General features: G+C 50.5%; 1 protein-coding gene and 1 long non-coding RNA gene across 5 annotated transcripts in view; one reads left to right on the top strand and one right to left on the bottom strand.

The window, feature by feature from the left end:
- Window positions 1-1,593: 1,593 nt before the first annotated feature.
- On the top strand, window positions 1,594-18,761 carry LOC114224143 (uncharacterized). Of its 3 annotated transcripts, XR_003612328.2 has the most exons (5): window positions 1,594-1,773; window positions 6,688-6,759; window positions 8,050-8,729; window positions 11,304-11,427; window positions 17,972-18,761. It is a non-coding gene; the product is annotated as an uncharacterized LOC114224143 (long non-coding RNA). The 3 variants fall into 3 exon arrangements; XR_015767991.1 differs by having other exon boundaries at window positions 8,050-11,427; XR_015767992.1 differs by lacking the exon at window positions 6,688-6,759 and having other exon boundaries at window positions 8,050-11,427.
- A 4,653-nt stretch (window positions 18,762-23,414) lies between these two features.
- Window positions 23,415-26,053, bottom strand: part of LOC148164538 (bone morphogenetic protein 8B-like) — a 41,025-nt gene continuing 38,386 nt past the window's right edge. The window contains exons 8-9 of one of the 2 annotated variants that reach the window (XM_088023009.1): window positions 23,692-23,700; window positions 23,415-23,564 (exon numbers count right to left, since the gene is read on the bottom strand). In XM_088023009.1, the coding sequence (XP_087879135.1) occupies window positions 23,415-23,564; window positions 23,692-23,700 (159 nt within the window). The remainder of the gene's footprint in view (window positions 23,565-23,691; window positions 23,701-26,053) is intronic. The other variant, XM_088023010.1, reaches the window with a different exon arrangement.

Consider the following 26,053-nt stretch of genomic DNA (forward strand, 5'->3'; position numbering starts at 1 on the left):
GGTCAACCAGTCTACTTGCCCTCCTTGTCCTCTAGGAACACTTTTTACCTTCCTTGAAATCTGGCAGGCTGTCTTTACTAAGGACGTTACTCAAGGGGTCATTTTCCTTGGAATATTCCCTCTTAGCAGTTAGCAGACTCCCCATTTTCTTTAAGGTCTGGTCTCACCTTAAGTAAAGGCCTGATTCACTTATGCACAGCAAAGGAAACAAAACTGGGACAACCTACTGAATGGGAGAAGATACTTGTAGACATCCAGTAAAGGGTTAGGGTCCAAAACATATAAAGAACTACAACTTGGCACCTGGCTAGCTCCGTTGGTAGAGCATGCAACATTTAGTCTCAAGAGTTGTGAGTTTGAGCCCCATGTTGGGCATAGAGTATAGTCTAAAAAAAAAGGGAAGGAAAACCAAATAATCCAATTAAAATATGGCGGCAGACACGAACAGACATTTCTCCAAACACAGATGGCCAACAGGCATGGAAAGATGTTCACCACTCATCAGGGAAATGCAAATCAAGACGACAATGAAATATCACCTCACACCTGTCAGAATGGCGAAAATCACGAAACAAGTGTCAATCTGGAGAAATAGGAACTCTTGTGCACTGGGAGTGGTAATGCAAACTGGTGCAGCCACTCTGGAAAGCAATATGGAGGTTCTTCAAAAAAAAATACAATTACCCAATCCACTAATCACACTATTGGGTATTTACCTAAAGAATACGAAAGTACTGGGGCGCCTGGGTTTCTCATTCAGTTAAGTGTCCACCTTTGGCTCAGGTCATGATCCCGGAATCCCGGGATGGAGCCTCCCCCATCGGGCTCCCTGTTTGGCTGGCTCTGCTTCTCTCCCTCTGCTCTTCTCCCCCCCCATAGTTCTCTTTCTCACCCTCAAATGGGCAAATAAAAGCTTAAAACACAACAACCGAAAATACTAAAAGGGATACATGCATCCCTGTTTATTGCAGCATTGTTTATAATTGCCAAACTATGGAAACAGCCCAAGTGCCCACTGATAGACGAATGCATAGTGTGTGTGTGTGTGTGTGTGTGTGTGTGTGTGTGTAATGCTAAGCAAAATACGCCAGAGAAAGACAAATACCGTATGATTTCACTCACGTGGAATTTAAGAAACAAAACGAACAAAAAGACAAACCAAAAAACAGACTCCTAAATACAGAGAACAAACTTGTGGTTACCAGAGGGGAGGTGGGTGGGGGGATGGGTGAAACAGGTGATGGGGATTAAGACTCCATTTATCTTGAGCACAGAGCAGTAAATGGATTCGCTGAATCACTATATTGTACACCTGAAACAAATATAACATTGTTAATTATGTTAATCACACCAGCATTAAAAGAAATAGAAATAAACTAAAGGCCGGGTCTGAAGTAGAGTCCCATATTTTCTGACTTCGTCGGTTAATGCGGCTATGTGTTTGTGTTTTCTGTTACCTTCTGAGTGCCCCCCAAACCAAGACCCACCTGCCCCTGAACAGGAGCACAGCGCGGTGCGCAGCCAACGAGGGGGCGGGTCTGGAGGCAGGGCCTAGCAACAGCTTCCGGCGGAAGAGCCTGGGAGCAAGATGGCTGCCACCTAGGCCGCGCTGTTTGTTGTTGAGCCGGCGTGGAGGCTCCATTGAAGCGAGGCGGGCGGGTCTCTTGTGGCTCTGCTCCCCCAGCCTGTGAGCAGCGCCTGCGACCTAAGGGTTTTGCTGGGCCTAGCGCTGCCCAGAACCCGTTCCCCTCTGACCCTGGTCTCGGAGAGTTGGTGAGATCTGTTATTGTGACCTCGGACCGCATTCCAAACTCTCATGCCCATTCATTCCATAAACTCCGCAGTCCTGGCCCCTTAGAGGAAGGAATTCACAGAATAGGTGGGGAATTATGGAAAACATCTTTACCGGGGCTGGTGAGCACCATGATGCGAGCGTTTAATGGACAGTGTTGATGGGAGGGTCGGGCTGAGGGTTTCAGGGAATGAGCACTCCGTCTGGATAGGGGAGGGCAAACTGCCCGGAGGCACAGAGGCCAGAGGTGGGTTTAAAAGATCTGGAGTAAGGCTGTTGCCTGAATGGAGAGCAGCAAGAGCCTGGAGGGGTGAAGTAGTCCAACACTTGGGGGCAAATGGTTTGCGTTGAGGGAGCGAGGGAGAACAATAGATAGGTGGGCAGGGCTCAGGTTAGGAAGTTCTTATATGCCGTGCTAAGGAATTTGGACTCTGTTCCGTGGGCAATAATGAGCTGTTGGAGAATATTAAGCAGGGTAGTGACGTGATCCGATTTGCACTTTCTTGGAGTCATTCTAGTGATTGTATAGAAGAGAGAGTCAAACTGGAAGCAGTGAAGGTATCAGAGTAACCAGAGGCTAGATGTAGATCTGAAAGGGGATGGGGGAGCAGTGTACCTCCCAGGTCATTTTGTATACCTGAAAGACGGGGGACTCCTCCTTCCCTTCCCTGCTGCTGTCTTGCTAACAATGTTGCAGCAGCTTGTACCAAGAGTGTGGAGGGCATCGTGCAGAAGGCACGTGGTCTTTGCAGGTGGGCTGGCAGAGGAGGGGGACAACAAAGTTCTTCATGCTGCTTTTATTCCTTTCGGAGACACCACAGATACTTAGTTTCTTCTGGTGAAACAGGTGAGGCCTCTCAGTGTCTCATTTTCAGATTCCTAATGTCAGGAAAAGGACTTCAGAAAAAATTTTAAGTCATGTGCGTCCTGTGTATGGTTGGTATGTAATGAAGTTCAGGAGGATGCCTCTCTAGGTCAACATGACTATGATCTTGGTGATGGAAGAGGAACGTTCTGAGGGCCACAGGGCCAGGATGGTGGTGTGGCTATGGGCTGAAATTCACAGAGATTGAGTTTGTTGGATTTGAGGAAAGGCTTTCTCCACATTGGAGCCATTTGGGGCCTCTGATTTCTGATCATTTAATAAACAAACTGTATAGTAGGAATCAGTAGGAAGGTAGTTTTAGAAAAATCTTGAAAGGTCCGGGTGTTGTTTCACTCCACCTGCTGGGGAGCTATACCCCACCACACCTGCTGATCAGACCTCCCTTGTTGGCAGCTGTGCTTTTAAATAGCAGAGGGCGGCAGGGAAGCTCAGCTGCAGCAGTGAGGGCCTTGGCCTCTACCCACCCCGAGGGAGTTTCCCTTAAAATGGTATCACAGTGGGCGCCTGGGTGGCTCAGTTGGTTAAGCAACTGCCTCCGGCTCAGGTCATGATCCTGGAGTCCCGGGATCGAGTCCCACATCGGGCTCCCTGCTCAGCAAGGAGTCTGCTTCTCCCTCTGACCCTCCCCCCTCTCATGTGCTCTCTCTCTCTCTCATTCTCTCTCTCTCAAATAAATAAATAAAATCTTAAAAAAAAAAAATGGTATCACAGTTACCGTGCACGTTTCTATGCGATCCTTGGTTGTTATTCTCGAAGATAGAGGAGTTTTAGACCCAGCTTTGCCGCTAACTCTGGGTGTGATACTTAAACCATCTGAGCCTTCAGTTCTTTGCTTCTTAAATAAAACAGTAAGACTGGCTTTCTGGGGCTGTACCCTCCCTGAATTCTATAAGTTAGTAACTCCTGTTGCTCTTGCTGTCTGCCAGCTAACATAACGTTTTCCTGAGGACAGGATTAGGCTCCCTTCACTAGTAGTCACCTAACTCAGTAGTGAGGTAAGCGCTCTGTATTCATTTGGTGCTCAGTTGGAGTGAATTATTTTTTTTAAGGTTTTATTTATTTATTTGACAGAGAGATAGAGCCAGAGAGCACAAGCGGGGGCAGAAAGGCAGGCAGAGGGAGAAGGAGAAGCAGGCCTCCCGCCGAGCAGGGAGCCCGATGTGGGGCTCGATCCCATGACCCGGGGATCATGACCTGAGCCGAAGGCAGATGCTTAACCCGCTGAGACACCCATGGAGGAAATAACTGATAAATAACCTTATCTACGTTCTGTAAGTCTTATAAACAAAAGTTATTAAAATTCTTGGAAAGTAACTTAAGGCTTAAATTCTGTAGTGGTAGAATTGGATACGACAAAGTTTAAAAATTCACTGTTTAGCTATGTTTATTTAAAATAAAATGATTTTAATATTTTTGGAAGCATCTAAAAATTAGGTTTTCATTTTTATTTATTTATTTTTTAAAAAGATTTTATTTATTTATTTGACAGGGAGAGACATAGTGAGAGAGGGAACACAAGCAGGGGGAGTGGGAGAAGAAGCAGGCTTCCTGCCGAGCAGGGAGCCCGATGCGGGGCTTGATCCCAGGATCCTGGGATCATGACCCGAGCTGAAGGCAGACGCTTAACGACTGAGCCACCCAGGCACCCCTAGATTTTAATTTTTTTTAAAAGATTTTATTTATGGGGCGCCTGGGCGGCTCAGTCATTAAGCGTCTGCCTTCAGCTCAGGTCATGATCCCGGGGTCCTGGGATTGAGACCCGCATCGGGCTCCCTGCTCAGCGGGGAGTCTGCTTCTCCCTCTGCCTCTGCCGCTCCCCCTGCTTATGCTCTCTCTCTGTCAAATAAATAAAATCTTTTTTATAAAAAGAAAGACTTTATTTGTCAGAGAGAGAGCGCGAGCACAAGCAGGGAGAGTAGCAGGTGGGGTGGCTTCGCACAACAGAAATTTATTCTCTTAGCTCTTGCAACTCTGCAGGCTGGAAGTCCTCCATCAAGGTGTTGGCAGGTCCGTGCTCCCTCTGAAGGCTCTAGGGAAGAATCCTTCCCTACCTAGCTTCTGGTGGCTCCTGGCAGTCCTTGGCATTCTTTGGTTTGTAACTGCGTCAGCCCTGTCTTTGCCCCTGTCTTCACAGGTCCTCATTCCCTGCATGCGTCTGAGTCTCCTGTACTTATAAGGATACCAGTCATGGGACTTAGGGCCCATCTTAATCCAGTATGACCTCATCTTGACTAATTATGTCTGCAAAGGCCCTATTTTTAAATAGGGTCACATTCTGAAATTTGGGTGGACATGAAATTTCGGGGGACATTATTCAACCCCCAAAACCTTGGTTTGGTGGGGGCCGTTGCCAAGGCACTGGGCGTTCTGGTTGAAGGAAGGCCCACCAGGCCTGGCTCATGGTTCCCCTCATGTAGGCAGAATATAGAAGACAAGACCCTGCAGAGCCCCAAGCTTTCTGGGGCCTAGCATTGCTAGTTCTTGATTCCTCTGTGTATTCTGTTCGCACAACCTGAGCACACATCCTTACATCACCAGCTCTAACAAGCAGTTAGTACACGCTCTTTGTTAAACGTGTCTAATCGAGGCAGGTAGGCAGGCAGGTAGGTAGGTAGGAAGGGAAAGGGTGTCTTTTTCCCATGTGCTCGTGCTAGGGAGCTTTTATTTGAGTGCTAACCACAGGAAGAGTGGGACTGAGGGCATGAACTCATATTCTCTTAGCAGGGTGCTCAGCAGCAACGACAGCCTGGTCTGGCTGAGACTCTGCTTTTTACTGAAGCCGTTATGGGGATGCTCCTTTACAGGACATCCTAGGCGCCTATCATGTTTCCTGTTTCCACAGTTTCAAAGTTATCTAGGAAACAAAAGTTGTCATTATTTGAAAGTATTCACTGGGAATTGGCTACTTATAAAATGAATTCTTATTCAGAAAGCCTTTCCAGGGACACCTGGGTGGCTCAGTTGGTTGAGCGACTGCCTTCGGCTCAGGTCATGGTCCTGGAGCCCCGGGATCGAGTCCCGAATCCGGCTCCCTGCTCAGCAGGGAGTCTGCTTCTCCCTCTGACCCTCCCCTCTCTCATGTGCGCTCTCATTCTTTCTCTCTCAAATAAATAAAATCTTAAAAAAAAAAAAAGAAAGCCTTTCCATGGACTGTGTGCATAAATGCCAACCACCTGTGTCGGCCAGTCTCTCCCCGACATTTTTGTATCTACATTAGGGGTCAGCAAACTAAGGATGACAGGCCACATCCAGCCTGCCGCCTGTTTTTGTATGGCCTATGAGCTAACTCTTTTTTTTATACGTTTAATGGGTTGTGGGGCAAAAAAAGAAGAATATGCAGCAGAGACTGTGGATGACCCACCAAAAATATTTACTGTCTAGCTCTTGACAGAAAGTTTGCCGGCCTCCAGTCTAGGGTGATGTACCGCAAACAGAGGTACATGGATTACAAAGGTGAGACTGTGAAGCCGGCACGAGAGGCAGGGTTCTGTGAGGCGTGTGAAAGCGATCGTGGAAAACTGCTGCGGTCGGCTCTCGTCGACAGCGGAGACTCTTTTGAGCCCTAGAAAAGTGGCTATCTTGTAAAGTTAAACCAGAGAAAACCTGTAAGGATTGTGATAGGCTGAGTGCTTCAAGAGAAAATGATTTAAATTCCTACTGCTGCTGTAACAAATTACCACCAATTTAGTGGCTTTAAAAACACCACAAATGGGGGCGCCTGGGTGGCTCAGTTGTTAGGCGTCTGCTTTCGGCTCAGGTCATGATCCCGGGGTCCTGGGATCAAGCCCCGCATCCAGCTCCCTGCTCTCAGCGGGGAGCCTGCTTCTCCCTCTCCCACTGTCCCTGCTTGTGCTCACCTTTCTGTCAAATAATTAAAATCTTTAAAAACAAAACACCACAAATGCGTTATCTTACAGTTCTAGAGGTCAGAAGTCCAAAGTGGGTCTCACTGCGTGAGCAGGGCTCCATTCCTTGTGGAGGCTCTAGGGGAGAGTCTGTTTCTTTGCAGGTTCCAGCTTGTAGAGATTGACCTCATTCCTTGGCTTCTGGTCGCTTCTATCTTCAAGCCAGCGGTGGCCCGGTGAGTCTTTCTCACACTGCATCATTCTGAAACTAACTCTCCTGCCTCCCTCTGCACATTTAGAGGACCCTTGTGATTACACTGGGTGTGCATCTGAATAATCCAGTACGATATCGTTATTTTAAGGTCAGCAGACTAGCGACCTTAATTCCATCTGCAGCCTTACTTCCTTCTTGCCATGTAGTTCTGCATATTCATAGGTCCTGGGGAATGGGATGTGGACATCTCTGAGGGCACCATTATTTTGCCTACAACAAAACTCTTAAATGTTTCCACCCTCCCCTTTTTTATATTTATGTTCAATCTTTTATTTTCCTTATAATCTTTTTTTTTAAAGATTTTATTTATTCATTTGAGATACAGAGAGAGAGAGAGGCAGAGGGAGAGGGAGAAGCAGGCTCCCCGCAGAGCAGGGAGCCCGACGCGGGACTCGATCCCAGGACCCTGGGATCATGACCTGAGCTGAAGGCAGACGCTTAACCATCTGAGCCACCCAGGTGTCCCTCCTTATAATCAATCTTTATGACTAAATATGAAATAAGGATATTTCATGCCCTTGTTCAGTTTTTTCTTAATTGCTAGAAGTACAATTCGTACTTGATTCATCTGTGTTTCTGAGAACAAGAACATAGCTATAATTCTCTTACTAAATTAAGGAATCTTTTTTCATATGTTTTTTTTAGTTTGTATGAAAAGACCCAAAACAAACCTTTTTAAAAAATCTATCTACTTACCTTTTCCGAGTATCAGTTATTCTTGGATAATAAAGTATTCCTATACATCGTTCCATGTTCTCTGTTACTGTTTCATCAAACATGTTCCCCACCAGCCAGTGATACTGTTTCTCTCCCATTTAGTGCAGATCTTGGTTTTTTTAAAAAAGATTTTATTTATTTATTATTTATTTATTTATTGGAGAGCCGGGGGCAGGGAGAAGGAGAAGCAGGGAGCCTGTTGCAGGGCTCGATCCTAGGACCACAAGATCATGACTGATGAGCCACCCAGGCGCCCCTGATCTTGATTTTTTTTAAAGCGGACTCAATACACGGTAACTGCATTTACCCTTATGATTTCAGATCCGAAGATCATGCTAGCACAGAACTTCATATTGGTGTTGAAAGAAAAGAAGTGTGTGGTGGCTCAGGGACAGTTTATGGTTAGCTTTGTGCTTAGCTTGCTGTTGGGGGGTGTGGGCTCCCAGCATAGAATTAATCATGAGCAAGTCTCGGATTTCTTAGAAGTAAATGGAATCTTCTTCTTCTTCTTCTTCTTTTTTTTAACTTCAACAAGGTTTAAGCAGCTGAGTGGTATTGTAGTCTTTTCAGGATGAACTGAACTCTTTGGGCGGACAGTTCGTGTCCATTTAGCCAAGCCGGTGAGAATTAAGGAAGGCCCATCCAGACCCGGCGGGCGGCGGCCACCGCAGATTCCCCGTCTCGTCCTCAGCTTCGGCCTCCGCTGTCTCACTTCCTGCTGCGGCGGTGTATGTTCCCGGGGAGAAGAGAATGCGGCGCCTCCGTGGAAACAGAGGTTGAGATTCTCCGCAGAGCTAGAGCCGTCGTCCCCAGGATCTTACCCCGGGATGTAGACACGGGCTGTGCCCTTCCAGCCTTGACAGTGGCTGGGGCTTCCCTTTTGGCTCTCGGCTCAGTCCTCTGTTTCTCGCCTCTGCCTCTGCGGAGAGCTGGACCTGAAGGCCTGCTGTTTCCCAGCGACAGCTTCCCTTGTCCTAAGCAGGAGCTTCGGCCTGTGAGAGCCCCACGGGCCGTCCCCTTCGTCGACAGAGCAGCGAAGAACCGGGCGCAGCTGGCGAGCGGTTGGCCGAGAAGCTTGCACTTCTTAGCATTCGTTCGATTCTCTTCCTGTCAGTGTGGGCAGATGATGACTGGCTGAAGAAGTTTTCTGGGAAGACTCTCGAAGAGAATAAAGAGGAAGAAGGGTCGGAGCGTCCCGGAGCGGAACCCCGGGAGGTGAGATCGAAGGCATGCGCTTCCCCGCGAGGGGCTGGCACTTTCCACCCAGGGCGCTTCTGAGGTGGGCGGCGCTGGATGAATTGAATGGAGAAGCTTGGCTTGCATGTCCGTGTGGGGCTCTAGGTGAGAAGTATCCTGTGCGTGCTTGGGTACCAGCTTGGGGTTGCTTGAACTAGGTGGGGGTCTGAGATGAGAAAGGACAGTGAGGATGCCCCCTCACCAGCATCCGCCATCCTCCTGACCTTTCCCGCGCCCCCACTGAAGACCTTGGCACCAGGCTCGCTGCCTTCCTATTCCTGGCCTGATTCCAGAGAGGCCCAGCCCCTCAGAGTGTACCCAGGTGCCAGGCGCTTCCTGCCTCAGCACTTCCTCCTGCTTCTCGATACCCCATCGTGACCATTGCTTCTGGGAATAAATAACTGAGCTCCCCCTCCTCTGTCCACCCTTGGAGCAGCGGTGTTTCTCTGAGTTCTTCCCTTAGCCCTCGGCTCCTCCCTGACGCTGTCCTTGCAGTTTCAGCCTCTGTGGCCTGTGTCTGAGCTTATCACAGCCACTCAGCCTTCTGCTGATCCCTGAGGTTTAGGGCTAGCCTTGACCTCTCTCCTGAGTTCCATGTGTTTCTGCCTGCATGACTCCCAGTCACCATAAATCAACAAAGCATGTCCCAAGTGGATTTCCTCTCTCCCAGTCACCATAAATCAACATAGTAACGTCTTAAGTGGATTTCCTCTCTCCTTCCACTCTGGTCATCCTGAGTACCCCATCTGAGTGAATTTTGGTGTCTTCTGCAGTCCCCCAAACCGGGGACTTCCGTGTCCTCTCTGGCTCCTCATCACAATCCACACCTGCTGCGTTGCCGTGTCCTGCTAATGTTCTCCTTTGCATCTGCCTGCATCTCTCCTCTCTTGTTTGCTCCCGCCACGGTTGCTTGGCGGAGCCTCTGTCATCTCCCCTGCGGATAGCGACAGGAGCTCCCTAGCTGGTCTGCCTGCCCCGGGCCTGCGTGCTTCTGTCCTGAGCAGCCAGAGGGAGCTTTCTAAGGCAGAGCTGACCATATGGCTCTCAAGCTGTCTGAGGACTCCTCATCTGGAGAGGTGAGTCCGGGCTCCTTCAGGGGCACAGAGGGACTCTCCATGTTCAGACCCTGCTCACCTCTCCACATTGTATCCCCATTTGGCATTCTAGGACAGAGTTTGTGGGTACCTATAAATCTCTGTGTTTTCACATAAGCAGTTCCTTGGCCTAAAATTTCCCTTCCCAACCGACTTTATCTCACTCACTCCTACTCACCTTTCATCGCTGAGCTCAGTTGCTACCTTCTCCAGGAAATTTTTTTTTGCCTCCAGTGGAATAAGTGAAGGTCCCCTCTGGGCTTCCATGGCCCTGGGGCTCCTGGGGCACCCTCAGTCCGGGCTCTTACGGCATTATTTTGACAGTATTTATTTAACAGATGTTTAAACGTTGCTTACTTTATACCAGGCACTGTTCTAAGGGCTTTACAAATCCTGAATCCTAATGATAATCCTTTGAGGTAAGTACTAATACTGTCTCCAACTCGAGGTGACAAAATTGAGCACAGGGAGATCTAATAACTTGTCCAACAGCCCGCGGCTCCAGAGTAGGGAACCGCGATGGGAACCAAGGCCGCGCAGCCGCGGGATCGCTGTGCCTCCCGCACTCGCAGATAACGCTCCCCCGCTGGGTCGCCAGTTCCTCAAGGGCCTTATTTAACCACTCCAGAACTTGGCCTGCAAGCTCAGTACGTATCCGTTGCCCTATTAATCCACACCACAAATAGGTCAGAGACCATGGTTTTCTCTAGCAAACACATGATAGGGTTTGTACTGAATGTTGTATTTATCAGCTAGTCATCCTGGTGCACTCGGAGCACAAAGCAAGGCCCAACCTCCTCATTGTCTCCTGGGCACTCAGGCCCAAGCCCGAGCGTGGCCCGTTCTGCTTCCACTGCAGCCAGCTATGAATCTGTAGGGCCTGGCACAGAGGGAGAAGGTTGTGGGTCCCTGTCACGGGAGTCTGGTGGGTGGGCTTGAACTGGGATTGTTTTTTTTTGTTTGTTTTTTTAAAGATTTTACTTATTTGACAGAGTATAAGCAGCGGGAGCAGCAGAGGGAGCTGCAGAAGGGGAGGGAGAAGCAGGCTTCCTAATGAGCAGGGAGCCCCACTTAGGACTGGATCCCAGGACCCTGGGATCATGACCTGAGCCAAAGGCAGACGCTTAACTGACTGAGCCACCCAGGTGCCCCTGAACTGGGGTTTGTGGGTGCGGAGAGGCACACACTGTGGGCCAGGGAGCTGGGGTTCTGGGACCGCAGGCCAGGGTGCAGCGAGCTGGCATGTCTGAGGGCGAGTGGGACATGGTCCGAGCCTGCAGGGTCGGGGGGGTGCGGGTTAGGTAGCTGGTGATCGGGGTCCCGGCCCTGGGGGTCCGGCTGGTGGCACATTGCTGCAGCCCGCTCGCTGCACTTGGGTTCTTGGTGTGTATGCAGAATACCCGCTCTCCAATTTGCAGAGTCGGAGTGCTCCCCAACCTGACATTTCTTCTGTGCCCAGGGAGAGCCCATGGCAAAAAAGGCCCGGTCAAATCCTCAGGTGTACATGGACATCAAGATCGAGAACAAGCCAGCCGGCCGCATCCGGATGTTGCTGCGTTCCAACGTTGTTCCCATGACAGCAGGTGAGCCGGCTGCGGGCAGGGTGCCCGGGGCTGAGCGGGCTGGGGAGGAGGCTGCCTGGAATCCTGAGACTTTAACACCTTTATCTGAGCCCTTCTGAGGCACTCGGGACCCCAGCATCTCGTCACATGAGCCTGAGCAGGCATTTTTGAAGTTCTGTAAAGGCTTAGTAAACCATTAGAAAGAGTAGGCTGTTGAAAGTTAGAAATTTTTTTTTTTTTGCTTTTTGTTTTGATATTTTTGCAAACTTACAGATAATGTGGAATAAGAATTCTGTAAGAATAGTACAGGGAACTCTTATATACCCTTTACCCACTCATTCATTTACTTTTTGCCCCCTATGCTTTTCCATTTAATTTATAAACACAGATATATTCCCCCCCCTACTGTGCCAGTTGAGAGGAAGTTGAAGACATCATGCCTTTTGACCCCCAAATAGTTGAGTATATATTTCCTAAGAACAAGAATGTTCCCTTACGTGATCGCAGTGCGACCATCAAAATCAGGAAGTCAAATATCCGTGCACTATTTACTAGTCTTCAGGCCGTGTTCAAACTTCATCACCTTCCCCGGTATCGTCCTTTCTAGTAACCGTTGTCCTTCCCTGGCAAGGACTCATGCTGCACGGCAGGGTCGAGTCTCTTTAGTCTCCCTCTGTTCGGAACAGGGTCTCCGTTTCTCAGTGTCTTTCTTGATCTCGATGACTTTGAAGAGAACAGGCCCGTTTTTTAAGATGGTTTCTCAGTGTTTGGTACTTCCTGGTGTGATGTGTTCTGGCGGGAGCACCTCGTTAGCGCATCACGTAAGGATGTGCGTGATGATGTCACTTCTGGTATTTGTGATGTTAACTTTGGCCATTTGCTTAAGGAGGCGGCTACCAGCTTTCTCTGCTGTGAAGTGACTATTTGCAGGGCTATAAATTAAAAGCTAACATTTTTTTCTCCTCACTGCCTCCAGCGCATCTCTTTGAGGTAACTGCTATTCACAGGTGTTGTGTGTTTCCTATTTTCTTAAACATTCTTTTTTAAAAGATTTTATTTATTTATTTGACAGAGAGAGATACAGCGAGAGAGGGAACACAAGCAGGGAGAGTGGGAGAGGGAGAAGCAGGCTTCCCGCGGAGCAGGGAGCCCGATGCGGGGCTCAATCCCAGGACCCTGGGATCATGACCTGAGCCGGAGGCAGACGCTTAACGACTGAGCCACCCAGGCGCCCCTTTCTTAAACATTCTTAATGATCGCTTTTACCCATAATCCTTTTTCTATTTTAAATTTAGCCTTTTAAAAAATGTTTATCGAAGTCATCATTGCACATAGTTTAAAGACAGTTGTGAAATTTGTTATAACATGATGTTCTTCTGCTCCCCGCCCCGTATCATAATTTTTCTGCCTGCCAAAGGCAACATTCGTTTCTTTCAGATGCTTATTTTGGCTGCTATTGCTCAATCTCTGAAAAACATACGTTACCGCTACTTGATTTTTTCTTTTCTTCCCAGTTTTCTGCTGCTTTAGGTCAGAATTTTTGGGAAACAGCCTCTTGAAGGATTGCATGCAGAAGGTTTATCCGGGAGTGATCTCAGGGACGACCCTCGCAGGGGAATGAGGGGGGCAGATCAGGCAGAGAGTGAAATGGAGCCACCGTGCAGTCACACCGAGGCCTCAGCTGGTCCCAGGTGGGCACCGGAGCTCCAATAGCCCTTCTGACTTGTTCTGAATTGAGGCCTGGGGGCCGGGCCTCTGAACCCCCTCCCTAGTCATGAATTCTGGCCAATTCCCAGGAGGGGTGAGTGGCATCTCCTGAGATGGAACTTCTCCCAGGGCTGGTAGTGTCTCATGCCTCTGGGAGGTGAGAGAGTGAGGGTGTTGGTCGTGAAGGAGATCTGAGTGGCTTCCCCAGGCATCACTGCAGTCCGCCTCGCCCACCACTCAGATTCTCCTTGGCTGCCGTGTCTCAGTCTCCTGTTTGCTCCCCCCGACCTGTGAGGTGTTGCAGGGACCCAGAGCTTGACCCTGGCTTTGCCTCTCTTCCCTTGCTCTTCCCTTCATGGTTTCTGAACCTCAGCCCAGTGCCTGCCTCTTAGACCTGATTCTTTACTAGGCGGGAAATGAAAGTCCCAGCTCATAGAGTTTTCCAACACATAGTTTTTAAAAAATAGTGTTATGTCATAATTGTAATATGAAAGTATTATTTCATATACACATGAAATAAATACTGTATTTCAGTATTTAAATGCTTGGACACAGCTAAACACGTGAAATATTTAAACATGCACTTCTGCCTAGAACCACAGTGAGCAGTGTGGACTGATAACTGGGTATTTTGTTGGCAGGATCACAGTAACATGATTTTCTGAAACAGTGAAAATCTCTTGGTAAAATTCTGAACAAAAAGAAAAAATTAAATGTTTCCTTAGTTTATGTGGTAGGTTTATTTCTGGAAAAATTCAATGCAAAAAAAAAATAAGTTTTTTTTTTTTTTTTTTTTTTAAGATTTACTTATTTATTGGGCACCTGGGTGGTTCAGTCAGTTAAGTGTCTGCCTTCGGCTTGGGTCGTGGTCCCAGGGTCCCGGAATCGAGTCCTGCGTCGGGCTCCCTGCTCGGCGGGGAGTCTGCTTCTTCCTCTCCCCCTCCCCCCATTTCCCCCTGCTCGTGCTTGCTTTCTTGCTCTCTCGAATGGATAAATAAAATCTTAAAAAAAAATTTATTTTAGAGAAAGCGGGAGTGTGGGGGGAGGGCGGGGCATACAGAGAGGGAGAGAGAGAATCTTAAGCAGGCTGCCCACTGAGTGCGGAGCCCAATGCAGAGCTCGATCCCAGGACTCTGAGAGCATGACCTGAGCCAAAACCAAGAGTTAGCCGCTTAACCAGCTGAGCCACCCAGGAGCCCCTAAAAGTCTTTGGATTTATATGTAAAATGGAGTTAGGTTCTCAGCTCAGATCATTATGAACAGATTTTTCTCTGCTACATGAATGTTTCTCAGGGCATTTTCAAGTCAGAGGATTAAGAAGAATTCTTCCTTAGGGCGCCTGGGTGGCTCAGTCAGTTAAGTGTCCAACTCTTGATCTCCGCTCAGGTCCTGATCTCAGGGTCATAAGTTCAGGCCCCATGTTGGGCTCCACACTGGGCAAGGAGTCTACTTAAAAAAAAAAAAAAAAAAGGAAGAAGAAGAATTATTCTTCCTTATGTGGGACATTGCAGGACATCTAGATTCCTTGCTCCCTTCCTGCTAATGCCATAGCACCCCCAGGATTACTGACAACCGAAAACAGACCTTGAAGTTTCCAAGTAGCCTCGAGGGGGCAGTCTTCCCCTATTTAGAACCAGCACCCTAGCCAGTCCCTTCCCGTCCCAGGGCTTCCAGTCACATCTGTGGGTGAATCCTGCCCACGGGTCAGCCTCCATGCCGGTCTTTCCCTGTCGCCTTCCCTTGGACATCCCACGGGCGTCTCAGAGCGCACAGGCTCTCTTGCTCTTTCCCTCCCAGACCCTTCCTCCCCTCTTCTTGTCTCTCATTGCTGCCACCACCCACCTAGCTGCCTGCTCAGCTTAAGCTCGTCCTCGACCCCTCTCCTCCGTCACACACGTCAGACCATGGGTCTTCGAGTCGCTTTTTGGTCCACTCGTTCTTCACCCTTCCTCCACTAGCACCAAGTCCTCACACTTGTCTCCCGGTTTCCACTCCTGCCTCTTCCCTTCTCTGGCTAATCTGCAAGGTAGTCAGAGAGCCATCCTTTCCAAACCCAAACCCATTCATGCCCTTCCCCTGCTAAGAGCCCTCCCGGGGCTGCACCGTGTGTGTGGGATCCAGCAGGACCCCCTGGCCTGAGGCCCGGCACCCCCCCAAGCTCCCCGAACATGCTGCTCTGCCTTTGGCCCCCATGGCAGTCTTGCTGTTCATGTCACAGCTCATGCCCCCTCAGGGCCTCGGTCATGCCACCTTCTCTCCTGGAACATTCTTCCTTCAGCATCTACAGGGTTCACCCCTCACTTCCTTCAGGTGCCACGCACCTTGTGCGAGAGGCCTGCCCTGACCTCTCTAGAATGGGCATTCCCGTCATCTCTTCTTTTTAGTCAGCTTCGTTTTTCCTCATATATTTAATATTAGCCTCAGGAGGGCAGGACGCAGTCTTTCTTGGTCACTACTGTATTCTAAACAGTGTAAATAAATATTTGAATATTTAAAGCTGAGGTTCACAGGGCTGATTTTTTACGTATATTTCTTACGTATATTTTTTACGTAAATATACTTCCATCAGTATATTTTTGACATCACGGACGGGCTCACAGCTCCTTGTCCTACACTCTGCTCAGCCCCCGCCAGACACGGGCTTTTTAAACTCAGATATTACCTCCTCCAAAAGCCTTCCACGGTATGTTATGTGTGTGTGTGTGTGTGTGTGTGTGTGTGTGTGAGAGAGAGAGAGAGAGAGAGAGAGGGATGGAGACACACACTTAGGTGACTGTGTCTTCTGCTTCCATTTGCTGAACAAATGTCTATGCCACTAGGCTCTGCTGTTCTGTAGCATGATTTTCTTTTTTTCTTTTTTTTATTTTTTAAACAGCTTTATTGGAATGCAATTCACATACCATTCTGTTCACCCATTTAAAGTATACATCTCGGTGGTTTTTACCATACTCGTAGTTACGCAGTCATTACCACAAATAATTTTAGAACATTTTTCTCCAAAAGGAAGCCTCGCACCCTTTAGCATCCCCCTTCTTGTCCCCCAGCCCTAGGCAAACACTGATCTACTTTCTGTCTTCCTGGTTTTGCCTATTCTAGACATGTCATATAAATAGAATTACACAATATGTGGCCTTTTGTGGCTGGCTTCCACTTAGCATAATGTTTTCAAAAAAGTTCATCTATGATATAGCAAGTATCAGTACTTAATTCTTTTTTATCGCCAATGAATAATCAGTGTGTGGATATACCACAATTTGTTTATCCATTCATAAGTTGATGGACATTTGTGTTTTGGGTATTATGAATAATGCTGCTCTGAACATTCATGTATAAGTTTTTGTGTGGACATATATTTTCATTTCTCCTGGGTAGATATGCTGGGGCATATTATAACCATTTTTTAATTTTGAGGAACTGCAGACTATTTTCCAAAGTGCCTCTGCCATTTTGTATTCCCATCAGCAGCCTGTGAGGGTTCCAATTTCTCTGTATATCCCCACCATCCCTGGTTACTATCTCTTTTATGTTCTCTTTATATTATCCTAGTGGTATGAAGTGCTATCTCATTGTGGTTTTGTTTTTGTTTGCTTTGTTCTATTTTTTGAGAGAGTACGAGCAGGGAGGGGCAGAGGGAGAGCGAGAACCCCAGGCAGGCTCTGCACTGTGCTGATGCAGTGCTCGATCCCACGACCCCCTTTTTGCCAGATTGTGGCAAAAATCAAGAGTTGGATACCCAACCTACGGAGCCACCCAGGTGCTCCCCTCATTGTCGTTTTGATTTGCATTTCCCTGATGGCTAATGATATTGAGTATGTTTTCATGCATTTATTGACCATTCGTATATCTTCTTTGGGAAAATGTCCATTCAGATCCTTTGCCCATTTTTTAATTGGGTTATTTTTTTATTAGTGAATTGCAAGAGTTCTTTCAATATTCTAGGTATAGATCTCTTAACAGATACATGATTTGCAAGTGTTTTCTGTCATTCTGTGGGTTGTCTTTTTACTTTCTTTAGGGTATACTTTGAAGCACAAAAGGTTTTAATTCTGTTGAAGTCTAATTTATCTATTTTTTCTTCCATCAGTATATTTTTGACATCATAACTAAGAAGGTTTTGCCTAACCTGAGATTATGAAGATTTACTCCTATATTTTCTTTTAAGAGTTTTATGGCTTAGCTCTTACATTTAGGGTTTTGATCAATTTTGAATTAATTTTTGTGTGTAGTGTGAGAAAAACAGGTCTAATTTTCTTTTGCACGTGGATGTCCAGTTGTCCCAGCATCATTTGTTGAAAAGGCTGTTCTTTTCCTGTTTAAATGTTTTGGCATCCCTGTTGAAACTCAATTGACTATAGATGTAAGGGTTTTATTTCTGGCCTTTTATTCTGTTTCATCGATCTATAGATCTGTCCTATGCCAGTCCCACTCTGTCATGTATTCTGGAGCTCTGTAGTACATTTTGAATTTGACAGGTGTGAGTCCTCCACAGTTTTGTTCTTTTTTCCAGGTTGTTTTGGCTGTTCTAGGTCTCTAGCTTTTCCATATGAATTTTGGGAATAACTTGTCAATTTCTGCAAAAAAGGCCAGCTGGGATTTTGATAGAGGTTGTGCTGAATCTGTAGATCAGTTTGGGAAGTGTTGCCATCTTAACAGTATTAAGTTTTCCAATCCATGAACATGGGTGTCTTTCCATTTGTTTAGATCTTCTTTAATTTCTTTATTAAAGAAATAAAGTAATATTTTATAGTTACCAGAATATAAGCTTATACTTCTGTTGAATTTATTTCTAAGTATTTTATTCTTTTGATGTTACTGTAAATGTAATTGGGTTTTTTTTTTTTTTTTTAATATTTGACAGAGAGCAAGATAGAGACCACAAGCAAGGGGAGCAGCAGAGGGAGAGGGAGAAGCAGGCTCCCCACTGAATAGGAAGCCTGACATGTGGGGCTCGATCCCAGGTCCCTGGGATCATGACCTGAGCCAAAGGCAGACACTTAACTGACTGAGCCACCCAGGCACCCTTGGAATTGTTTTCTCGATTTCATTTTCAGATTGTTCATTGCTAGAGTATAGAAATAAATTGATTTTTGTATATTGATCTTGTATTCTGCAACCTTGCTGAATTTATTAGTCCTAATAGTTTTCTAGTGAATGCCTTAGGATTTTCTGCATACAAGTTCATGTCATCTCCAATTTTCACTTCATTGTTTTTGCAATTTCCCCTGACTAGACCCTCTAGTACAATGTTGAATAGAAGTGGTGAGGGCAGACATCTTGGTCTTATTCCTGATATTAGGGGGAAAATAGTCTTCACCATGTGGGGTTTTTTTTGTAGGTGCTCTTCGTCAGACTGAGGAAATTCCCTTCTATTCTTAGTTTGTTGAGTGTTTATCATGAAAAGGTGTTGGGTTTTGCAAGATGCCTTTTCCATATCCGTTGAGGTGATCATGTGTTTTTTGTACTTTGTTCTGTTAATGTGCTATATTATATTGCTTTTTGGATGTTAAACCAGCCTTGCATTTCTGAGATAATCCACAGTTACCTTCTGAGTGGCCAGACTGCCAGCTGCACCAGAGCTGGGACCAGTGTCCCCAGGGCTTAACAGGAGCCTGGTCACAAAGTAGACAATAAGTATTTGTTGAATGAATAAAAGCATAAACCAGTCTAAAATGATTTAAACAACTCTGCTCACCATTTCATTGACTGTCCCTTGAGTGAAAGACTGAGGCATCCACATGGTATTCTCCTAGAGTCTGAGCTGCCTGCTTGAAGGGCTGTGGAAGTCTGCACAAACGTCCCTCTGTGGGCATCGCTTCTGATAAAGTCAGTCCTAGTGTTTGTGCTGCTGCTGCCAGCCCGGTCCCAGGTGTTTGCAGAGGTTGCAGCTGTGACTGGACCATCTCCCTGTGACAGACCAGAGCACCTCCCCTGCTCTTCCCCTCCTGCCCGGGCCGAGTCCCTGAGAGTGCACCCTTGTCAGACCGCCGCAGGGCAGCCGAGCTCAGAGCTGGCGCAGAAGTGCCTCTGTCCTCCTCTCCCCTGCTTCCCCTGCCACCGGGCCAGTGAGTCAGCTGAGCCAGACTCCACTTGTGCCCTCACGCCCGGTCGTGCGTCTCATGGGCACCCAGTCACCCATTGTCCAGCCACTGACCCGATGCTCAGCACTGTAGTATGCAGAGTGCCCAGGGTCCTCCTGCCAGGCACTGGGCTTGGCGCCGGGGAGACCGGAGGAGCCCGCCAGAGATGGCACCGCCCCCCCCGGGACTCCAGACCCAGTGGCAATTAGCCTGGTGCCACAGCTTGTAGCCTTGCTGCTCTCACCCTATACCAGTGTTTGGCCAGCCAGGCCACCTCGCAGCATGTCCCATCAGTCACCAGAAACAACGTCCAGGGCTGCCACCTGCTCGCTCCCCTGCTGCCGGCCAGGGGCTCTAGATCAAGGCTCGACACTCAGAGACCACTGGGCAAGGCTGGTTCTCATTTTGGGTTGAAGTCAGGTTGAGCCTGGAGGGGAGGGGAGAAGCCTGCTGGCCTGTGACCCCAGCACAGCTCCCGTGGTGGGGTGGAGACTAGCCACAGCTCTAGCATCCTTGGCCAACCTTGGTCTCTGCCTTCAGTTGTGGCCCGTTCCCCTCCCCCCGCCCCCCCGCCCCGGGCCAGCTGGGGCCCACCGCTGTGGCCGGGACCGCAAGCTGCAGTATTCCCAGCAGGGACCCTCGCTCCCCGCCCTGGCAGCCCTGTCACCGCTGCTCAGCCCTGGCTGTCAGGACAGGCAGCCGTGAGACCGGGTGTGCGAGAAGAGATGTACGCCAGGTTCCCGGTAAGGCTGGCTCCCAGGAGGATGAACGGGCTGGCCTGAAGCCCCCAGAGGGAGGACTGGTCACAGCCCCGTGAAACGAGGGGAGGGAGGGGGCCCGTGCTGTGCTTCCCCGATGGCCCTGTGAAGGTGGGACTAGCAGACTGGCCAGGAAGCTGGCGGATGAGGAACCAGAGGGCGGCAGTTGGTCTCTCTGTGCTGTGCGAGGGCTTCCCCAGAGTTTATCACCTGGGTCCACACCTGGGACCCCCCCCCCCCCCCGCCTCAGGTGGTGACCCGTGCCTCAGAGGTGAGATGCCAGATCCCGAGGCTCCTGGCGGATGACCTGAGCCCCCAGGGCTGGGCCCGGGCTCCCGAGAGTGGGGTTGTGGGGGCCCCACACCCGCCTCTGCGGAAGGAATGGTGACAGAACTGGGGCAGAGGTCAAGGGATGGAATGCTGCAAGTTAGGTTTTCAAAGAAGATTTAATAACAGATTTTCTAAATATACCATAGATTGAGTAAATCAGATCAAGTAGTGCATAGAGTATGATCCTAACTTTGTAAAACAGCCATATATTCTATATAAAAACAGACGTGTGTCAAGAAAAAAGGCTGGAAGGGATTAACAGTGCTTAGCTCTGTGTGCTGGGATTATGCGTATTTGTATTCTGCTTTTTATTTTCAAAAATTTCCCTGGAGCACACGTAATATTTTCTTCAGTGAGGAAAAACTTTTTTTTTTAAAGGGCCAAATGCTTGCTCAAGCCTTCCCAGTAAGAAGAGAAATTCTGGAAAGCTCCCCCTTCAGCTTCCTGGAGGTCGCAGGTGGGTGCTGGACTTGGGGAGGGGTTCCTCAGCAGAGGCACCCGGCCGCGTGGCTCACTATGAGTCCCTGCCGGTCCCTGCCGGCCGGGACTTTTGTGGGCAGGGGATTGTGTAAGTCTCCACCTCCTCCAGAGATAGGACCACATTTAGATTTTTTAGGAAAAATGCAGCCTTAAAGTAAACACAGCAACACCTCCTGGGCATGCTCTGGGAGGAGCAGGTGTTAACGGGAAGGCCAACAGGGGAGGTTCGGGTACGCCAATTCACTTAAACTAAGACCACTGATAGATGCTATTCGTTCGGCACCGTGCAGACGCAGTGCCAAGTGCTTTCAAGGACGCACCTGATGCCACGATGGCCTTGCAAGGACAGAACAGATACCCCATTCAGAGGAAGAAAAACCTCTCACTCAGACGTGACAAAATGTGGTCAATTTAACAAGAGGCAGAGCCAGGATTCCACGCCAGGTCTCCTGGCTCCAAAACCCACACTGTCCTATTCACAGCCCCCTTTCCTGTGCCATTCTAGGCACTTCTTGAAGCATGTTACCTACATCCCTAAAGAGAGACACAAGAATGGGGCTTTGCCTGATGGGCTGGCATCAGGCCAGGGCTGTGCCGTGATGGTGGAGATGCACTGGGGATGAGGTGCACAGAGCAGCCCCCCTACACTAAGGGCCCCAAACTTGGCTATTCCTCTGTGGCCTCTCTTCCTGGCAGCATTTCCTTTGCTGTCAGCAGGCCTGAGCTGACCACCCTTACTTAGGCTTCTAATGTGCAGCCTTGAAGGGAGCCTGGGCTGCTGGGGCAACCACGTAAACAAGATGGCTGCCCCTTCACTGACGTTGCATCCATCGTTCTTCTCCAAGGCCTTTTCTGTTTGGTTTCCATTTGGTGGCTGCCTGGATGGCTGGAGGTTCTAGAAGTCTGTCAGAAAGGCCATGACCACTCTACTTTTGGCTTGATTGCACAGAAAGGGATTCAGATCAGACTTACGTACCTGTTCGGCACACCCAATGGGCAAGGCAGTCTGCACCTTTAAAACATTCATTTTACAAGCTTTCCAAAGCATGCCAGGTTATATGGTAGGCGTTGAAGAGACCTAATACATTTGTCAAAAGTTTCCAAACCTCCACTACCCTTGACGTTGGGAGGAGAGAGCTGTTAACTAAGGTCCCCAGATGGCAGGTTTCGTGTCCTGCAGCAGCTGGGCTCAGGCTGTGTCTGGGCTGTGGCAGAGAGGAGAGGGTCAGGGTTTCAGGCCGAGGGAGGAATGTTCCCATATCACTGAAGCTTCAATCAGGAAGGGGCCTTGTCCAGACAGCAAACAGGTCAGTGGCCAACTTGGAACCAGAATACAGGTCTCCTGACACTCCAGCCACTTTGTGCTCCAATCCCTGCCAGGCTGAGGTCAAAGCCCCCAGCTACTAGGGAACTCCCCACCTTGCAGACAGTCTGGGCCCACCGTCCATGCACCCGGGGAGGGTCTCTCCCTCTGCGCTCACTCCAGAGTCCTGTCCTGGTCCCTGCGGAGGGGCCGCTGTCACACTCGCTGTCCCACCTGCTGTCCCAGGGCCCCTCCTCGGGGTGCCGAGTGACTGCTGAGAGGCGCATCCTGGAGCACATGCGGGGGTGGGCCCCCAAGCTGCTTTGAACACAGTATTTCAGGGTTCGGGCAGTGGGACTCTGTGCCAGCAGGTAACTTACGGACTTAGCAAGTCAGAAATCAAATAAACGCTCCAGCGGCCTGTGGCGGTTTCTGGGACCCTCCCTACCCGGGGCCAGCCTGATTACCGCCTGTCACTCCCCTGGGACGGGGACCTGTGTCAGGCTCACAGGTCTCGCTCCCAGGCACACAGGGTGGTGCAGACTGATGAACAGGTTCTTAAGCCCTGGGTTCTATCGGACAGTTCCCACCCTGGCCCCAGGCACCGTCTGTGGGTGAAATGGTTGCTCCTTAGTGGGGCAGAAGGGGGACTGGAGTTCACTTCAACTCTGAATGGCTGCTGGGGGTCTGGAGTTGTGTGCCGAGGGTTCTGAGGCCTGTCCGGGTTCAGTGGAAAATCCACCTGGGCTGCTTACTGATGTCGGCCATGGGCGAGGCGCTGCAGAGCCTCACATGGAAAAGCTGGAGGGAACTGGCCGCCCCCAAGGTTATCTGCTCCTGGGGGTGGGCGGGTGGGGTGGTCACAGCTCTTCCCCCCAGGAGGGGAAGACACATGCCATAAAACATCCCTGTCGGCTTCCGTCTTGGTATGAGGCCCATCTGGCTTGTTCTGTTTCTAATGTGCTAACTGCTAGTGGGCCAAGGTCGGAGCCCAGGAATACACGGTTCCAAAGGTGAGTGCACACCCTGGAAAGAGGAAGACCCCTCATCCCCGCTCGGAGTCCCGCCAGCCGGCCTCACGCTCCAGATGGCCCTCACGTTGGCCTGGAGGGGGCCAAGCACACGTTCTACGGCAGGACTTCTGAGCGGAACTAAGTGCAGTCCGTGTGTGTTGGGCCAGCCGGTCTACCATCCCCCAGGGGAAGGGCGGAGGGGCCCGGGGAGACCCTGGCAGGCTGGGGTGGGCCCTCCCTGCCACCCCACCTGAGCAATGCCGGCATTGCAGGGTTTCCTGCCTCTAGAGAGGGGCCTGACCCAGGGCGGGGGGGGGGGGTTGGCGGCAGGGGCAGGGCCTCAGTGGCAGCCGCAGGCCCTGACCACCATGTTGCGGTGCTTCCGCAGGATGACGTTGTTGCTGCTGTCATAGTAGAGCACGGAGGTGGTGCTCAGCTTGGTGGGGGCGCAGCACGCCTTGGGGACCACATCTGGCTTCATCAGGTGCACCTGGCGGGGGGCAGAGGTGTGAACACGTGGCCTTCCCCTGGAACCCCTGCCTGCTCCATCCTCCCCCTGCAGCCCAGGCAGGTGCTCCCGTGGAGACCCACCCCACCCCGTCCCCCTGCACCCCTGCCCCGCCCCACTGCCCTCAGGGCACACCCGCTGCGCTCAGAAGGGACTTCCCAGCACATGGTGTGCCCAGGAACCCTCCGGGGTCCCCTCTGCTCCTCTCTGTGCTTCTGTGATGTCCCTCCTCATCTCTTGTCCCCGTTGGCCGTTTGCGGTCTGTCTTCCCTCCCAAATGTGGGCCGGTGAATGTTCACAGAACCAGACAAAGCCTAGAACCCTAGGCCCACCCTTGGGGTGTCCGACGCTGTTATTCCTCAAAGCACTTCCCACCCCTGGTAACGAGCTCTAAGGCAGTTCCTGTTCTGGGCAGACCGAGAACAAGGGCACAGAGGCCACGCGTGGTGCCGAGTCACAGGGCTGTACACGGCGGGCCAGGGACCAGGTGCGGGGACCTGCAACCCTCCTAACTGCTGACTGCCAGCAAAGAGCCTGCCTGAGGGAGCGGCCTGTTCTCAGCCTCCCAAAAATAGTTCTCCTGAGCGGTGGCAGAAGGGGGTGGGGAGACAGGGAACATTCCAGTAGACAAACAGCCACGGAATGACACAACAAAGCAGGCCCTCCACCCCAACAGCAACTCTGCCCCCGGACAAGGCTTCCTGTCCCTGGGCTTATCTGCAGACCCCAGGGATCCCCCTGCCCAATGCCGTACCTACTCCTGAGAGCGGCCCTGCCTCTACCCTCCACCGGATGCCCCGACCCCATGTCAGGGGACCACAGCAGCCCCTCACTCGGCCCCCTGCCTGCCCCACCCTCAGCCCTGTCCAGCTGCGCAATGCAACCAGACAGATACTTCTAGAGTAAGTCAGACTGTGAGGCTTTGTTGCTAAAACCCTGCACCTGCTTCTCAGTTTACATGGGATTAAGCCCACCCACCTGGCACCTTAAGTGGGACCCCAGGGCCCTGTGGGCCAGCCCCTGACCACCCCCAACCTTACCTTCCTGGCCCCCCACACCTCCCTGCAGCCCGAGCCCACCCAGCCATCTTGATGTCAGAGCTGCAGGTGCCCAAGGGCCTGGAGGAGCACGAATCACGTGCATAAAGGACAACCTGGGGACTCATGCAGGTCTCATCACCACTGAGCTCCTCCCAGAAGGTGGCTCCAGGGGGGGGGGGGGCAGCAAATCCCACTTGATGTGAGAAAGGCAGGGCTCCCACAGAGCCAAAGCCCCTGTCAATGATGCGTTTCCTCTCACCTGGGGGGGGCCTCACCTTCAACCACCTCTTTACTAGACAAATCGGCTCGGGGAATCCAGTAACTAGGATTCTAGGTAAACATTCTAGAAAGAAATCTCACCCCCAGAATCAGTAACATTTAAAGCACTTAGGAATGGCAGAGTTGGTGGGAGGACCCTGAGCTCGCCTCGTCCCCATGTACAGCTAGATGACATCCGTGTGAATAAGGCAGAACACGACCAGAACCAACTCCACAACTCGAGGCAGAGAAGAGGCCCCATGGAAGAGGCCAGGAAGGGTGGAGGCGTGGCGGGAAGCTCCCCAGGCCTGGCTGCTGTCGGGTGGGGGGGGGGTGGTGGCGGTGGGGGACACTAACCAGGAGCTGCATGGGGAAGGCGAATTCCCGAAACTTTGGGCTTGGAAAACCAGAGGGGCTGAATTTTTTGAGTTCTTACAACGAGCAGGACTTAAAACCTGCAATCTGAAAAAGCAGCAGCCCGGTTCTGGGAGGGCCGAAGGAAATGGAGTCCCCAGCTATGGCGACGGTGGGACAGACAGTCCTCAGAGCTACAACACAGAGGTAGCAGCTGAAGAAACCCTGGGCCGTAGGGAGGGAGTGCTGTTTACCCCTCTCAGAGCGTGGCCCCAGGCGCAGTGATGGTTGGCAGGCGCCATTTCCCTCCCCTGTCCCCCAGCATGTGGGGGCCCCACAACACTCCCACTTACCTTGCCACCCCGCCCCTGCAGCCCCTGCCTGCCTCAGTTCCAGTACCATGGGTCCCCTCCTGCAGAGGACGGTCACACAAACCTTGCTACCCCTACTTCCCTGCACCCCGAGCTTTGGCAGCTCCGCTCCTCCAGCCAGGCTAGCCTCGCTCCCTGCAGCGGCTGGTCCCCTATTGCAGAGCGCCAGCACCCACCCCTTGCAAACAGTGCGTAGCCCACCCCCACGTACAATGCAGATCTCGGCTGGAGCCCATTCAAGGTGGTATCCTAAGCATGGCTGTGTGGAAGCAGCCCCAACAGGGCCTTCAAAGAGACTCCTGCCCCAGGAGAGGGAAAGGGGACTCCATGCACCAGTCAGGCTGCGCCCCAGCAGGGGACTGGGGACAGACACCAGTCTCATTACAGGCCCTGCCCACCAACGAAAGCTGCTCAGGGGATAACACAGGAAAAGCACTCTGTGGTCTGG

The sequence above is a fragment of the Eumetopias jubatus genome, unplaced genomic scaffold (genome assembly GCF_037043125.1).
Source record: "Eumetopias jubatus isolate StellerSeaLion01/CBP00866 unplaced genomic scaffold, mEumJub1_p1.0 scaffold_4, whole genome shotgun sequence".
Classification (NCBI taxonomy): domain Eukaryota; kingdom Metazoa; phylum Chordata; class Mammalia; order Carnivora; family Otariidae; genus Eumetopias; species Eumetopias jubatus.